Source organism: Cystoisospora suis (genome assembly GCF_002600585.1).
Source record: "Cystoisospora suis strain Wien I chromosome Unknown contig_2206, whole genome shotgun sequence".
Lineage (NCBI taxonomy): Eukaryota > Apicomplexa > Conoidasida > Eucoccidiorida > Sarcocystidae > Cystoisospora > Cystoisospora suis.
Window position 1 is genome coordinate 5125 of NW_027155005.1, and position 4027 is coordinate 9151.

At 42.1% G+C, this 4027-nt stretch overlaps 1 protein-coding gene across 1 annotated transcript in view; it reads right to left on the reverse strand.

Moving 5' to 3' along the window:
- The window catches only part of CSUI_004658 (uncharacterized protein), a gene marked incomplete at its 3' end in the record, with an annotated part of 8767 nt that extends 4784 nt beyond the window's left edge, over window positions 1-3983 (reverse strand). Inside the window, exons 1-5 of the mRNA XM_068064843.1 lie at window positions 3797-3983; window positions 3206-3365; window positions 2015-2168; window positions 916-1165; window positions 543-600 (exon numbers count right to left, since the gene is read on the reverse strand). Of these exons, the coding sequence (XP_067923181.1) occupies window positions 543-600; window positions 916-1165; window positions 2015-2168; window positions 3206-3365; window positions 3797-3970 (796 nt within the window). The remainder of the gene's footprint in view (window positions 1-542; window positions 601-915; window positions 1166-2014; window positions 2169-3205; window positions 3366-3796) is intronic.
- Between the last annotated feature and the right edge of the window lie 44 nt (window positions 3984-4027).

Genomic DNA, 4027 nt, shown 5'->3' on the forward strand with positions numbered 1-4027 from the left:
CTGTATCTCTCACTCTAGATGTACCGGTTATGTCCTGGATAGATCTACCTATCTATCTAGACTGTATACATGAATGACTACATACAGAAAAAGCTATTCTGCTTGTGTGTATAGATACAAACAACATCTTCACCTACAGATCGAACCCATGCACATGGAAATATTTACTCTGCATCCATACGTATAAATATAACCCATCCTGAAGTCTTTATAGAACTGCAAGACGCAGCAGCTGCAGTAGTAGTGCCAGTTTTGCAGTGAGCCATCCCCTCCCACACATACTCATACATCTCTCTCTCTCTCTACATATATATATACATATGTGTACAGATGCATTGCTGCAGGTCCATAAACAGCTATTTGTATACATAAGATACATTGATACTTGCTCATTTGTAGGGCGGTCGCTGGTTAGATCAAAAGAGATAGACACGAGAGAGCTTGTTGACGAAGCGGAAAGTTGGAAAAGAAAGAAGCAGAAAAACAACTAGAAGAAGAAGAGAAGAAGAAGAGGCATAGGATCGAGAGTTCTACTGGCTTACCGGTCTCCTCCCACATTTCATTGACGTGTCCGCTGAATTCATCCTTATCATTGTGAAGCTACAACCAGAGCAGAATGAGAAACATACATACACATACAGAGATCTATAGTCATACATACTCATACATAAATACTGGTACATACACACATATTCACAAATCTTCATACCTAGCGTATGTACATACATGTTTATACATACACACAGACCTCTTTGAACATACATACAGAGAGAGAGCCAACTGTATCTGGATCTAGAGCTCTCTCTCTCTCTACGGAGATGAAACATAGTTGGTCAATGATGCTACCTCTATGTATGGGCTGGTAGGAGAGAAGATGCGAAAGGGAGGTGATTTTTCTCGAGGTGTACGACGTACCATGATAGTCCATACATGGCGATCTGTCGCAGGATAGAAAGTATCTGTTGGTCTTAAAACAGTTAGATCGACAATATCTTTACTCGTGGTTCTATGAAGCTTCTCATCTCCTTCTCCTCCTTCTCGTGCCTCTTGTTCCGCGCTTTCCTTCTCGTCTTTCTTCTTCTTTTTCATTAGATACTCATACGCAACAGCCACTTCCGTAAATCGAGCTTGACAGCCTGTACACCCTGGATTCTTATCAGGATGCCTGAGGTGTATATACACCACACCAAAAGGAAGAACGAGCGGAACGCAACAGAAACAAAGCATGCACTCTTCTCCGGGTCATTTCTTATGCGAAGAAAAAGAGAGAGAACAAAGAAGAGAGAGAGAGAAGGAAGGGAGAGAAAGAGAAAGAAGGATACGACGAAGATAGGTAGGATGAACTACTTTGATCATCTTAGTTGACTAAGGTCGTCAAGACATGCTTTCGAGAGTATAGATTCATTTCTATCAATACGCACAGGTATAGATAAGTATCTATCTACGTATGATAGTGCCGAAATACTTCATATTCTCTTTCACTCATGTGTACAGATATACGGATGTACCGTCTGGAGTGCGCGGTTGGATACGTAGATACCTTCTTTTGCGTATCTCCCCCGGCCTGATACATACGGCTATCTATCCTATTCTTTCTTCTTTTCAATTTCCTTTCTTTTTTCTTTCTTTCATTCTCTTTGGTTCTATCTTTCTCTCCTGTAGTTCAGTGAAAAGGAGGAAGAAGAACTTGTACACTACGCACACTCGCCCATCCATCATCATACATACAGACACCACACGGATAGGGAAGACATAGATGGAGACATGCAGATAGCTAGATGGATATGGAAAGATAGATGTGCATAGATAGACAGACCAGAGATCGATAGCTAGAGTGAAGATAGGTAGATGGATAATCGATATAGATACCTGCGGACTTCTGTCGATATCTGTCGGAGATGAGTATATGGTGGAAGAAAATTTTGAGCTTAAGGAACCGAGAGAAGAAAAACCAAGAGAGATCATATGGATAGAGATGAACATGAGAAAGAAGAAGAGTGTATGTACACCCTACCATCTCACAGAAAGAGTTCTATAGGCTTTTCGTATGTCTGCTTCACTAGCTCCTGAATCGAGCTGTAAAGCCGCGAGATGCTGTTCTGTCTGCTGTCCCCCTGTGTCTTCATCTTGGCCGTAATACTCCTCAGCTGCCTTCAATGCAAACACACCTAAGAAGAAACCATACACACACGTAAATAGGTCACCAACATCGCAAAAACGAGGAGACGAAGAAGAGAAGGAAGGAAAGAGAAGAAAGAAAGAGACACGAAGAATGGTATCAAATACAAGAAAAAAAGAGAAATCTGTTTGGCTCTTCAGAAGACACCCATACGTATGTATAGATCTTCAGACTACATCTCCACTAGGATTTGAGAAGGATAGATAGATCGATGGAAGATAGATAGATAGATACCTATAGATAGATAGAGAGATAGACACTTCTCTCAACACCCTTATACTTAACCCGGCAAAAGAGCAACTGGGGCGAGAGTGATGAATCGAAATGCAAAGAGAAAGGTCATGCATCTGTATCAACTCCTTTCCTACATCTCCTCCTCCTATCTACCTTTATTTATCTATCCACCTTTGATCTATCTATCTACCTATATCTACCTATCTATCTACTGGTATCAAATACGATAATAGAGGTACGTGTACGTTAAACACACACCCAGAGAGAGATGGATGGATGTACACATGTCTAGACATGCACTGAGAGAAAGAAAAAAATTGACGTCTACCTACATGCCTATACGCCCGTGTTTGTCGGACTAGATGTGATAGATGAGAGCCTTCGACCACTGTGGAAAATAACGTCCGGAGGAGAAAATCTCAATCTCTTCACCAAGCTTAAAGAAGGAGACCAAACAGACATACATACATACCTACATATATACATATACATACATACATACATACAATATAGACCCTCTACAGACATGAGAAGGAAGATAGACAACTACCTTCTTACTATTGCTACGAGGACGCTGATTTATCTGATTCATTCCTTCTCTCGCCTGTCTCTTCTTGATACATTCGAGAAACTCATCGACGAAAGGAAAAAGATACCCCTCACCATCCCTATGAGAAGACGTAGAAGAACAACATCTTTAGGAGAAAGACAGCACCCAAAAGACAAGAAGCAAGTTCTCTAGATAGACAGAAAGAGGAGAGGAAAACGACTGGGGGGTCTTCACAGTCTTACCTATAATAGCTGCGGCAATGCATGCATTGATGAACCAACGAATAACTCGAGTACGTAAAGGCGTCGTTGAATCGCATACAAAGGACTTGAAACACGAACACAGATGACTTGACAAACTTTGGCTTGTCTCCTTCTTCTTTCCTGATGATCGCGGAGCTGCCTGGAATACAACGAAAGAAAGAGAGAGACAGAAGAAGAGACAAAGCTAAAAGCAAAGATCTTATGAAAAGGAGGTTCCTGTTTCGAACCTCTTCACCACAAGACCGTCATCTTGTCTAACAGCCAGTGCTCCTGCAGACCGTCTACCTACACGCCTTCGTCGTCTGCATCATCTATCTATCCATCTAGTGACACACAGGGAGAGAAAGAGGGGGACACCCCAGAAACGGATTTCTTTCTTTCTCTATCTCCTCTAGAGATATAAGCATGTACATCTCGGTGTGAAGAGATACAGACGAAGAAGGAAGTTGGGAGAAACGAAGGCAAAGAACAACCCAAGAGAGAGGAAACAAGAAAGAGAGAGAAAATGAATCAAGACACATATCGACCTCCCCCCTAGATCAATCTCTGTATGTATCTAGATGTCTTTACCTTTGGTTTTTCTTTCTTAACATTTCTCTTTCTCAGCTCTTCGCCCCCACTACTTGCCCCCCCTCCAGGTGTATCCGATAGAACACCGCCTGCATTGCGTTGCCTTGCTTGTCTTAAGGCGCCGTAAGCCTGAGTCGCTCTCTTTCCTGTCCCTCCCGTATCTCTCGCCATCATCGACGTCTCCCTATAGACAGAGATAGAAAGATACAGCCAGCCGTGAAAAGATTTAAA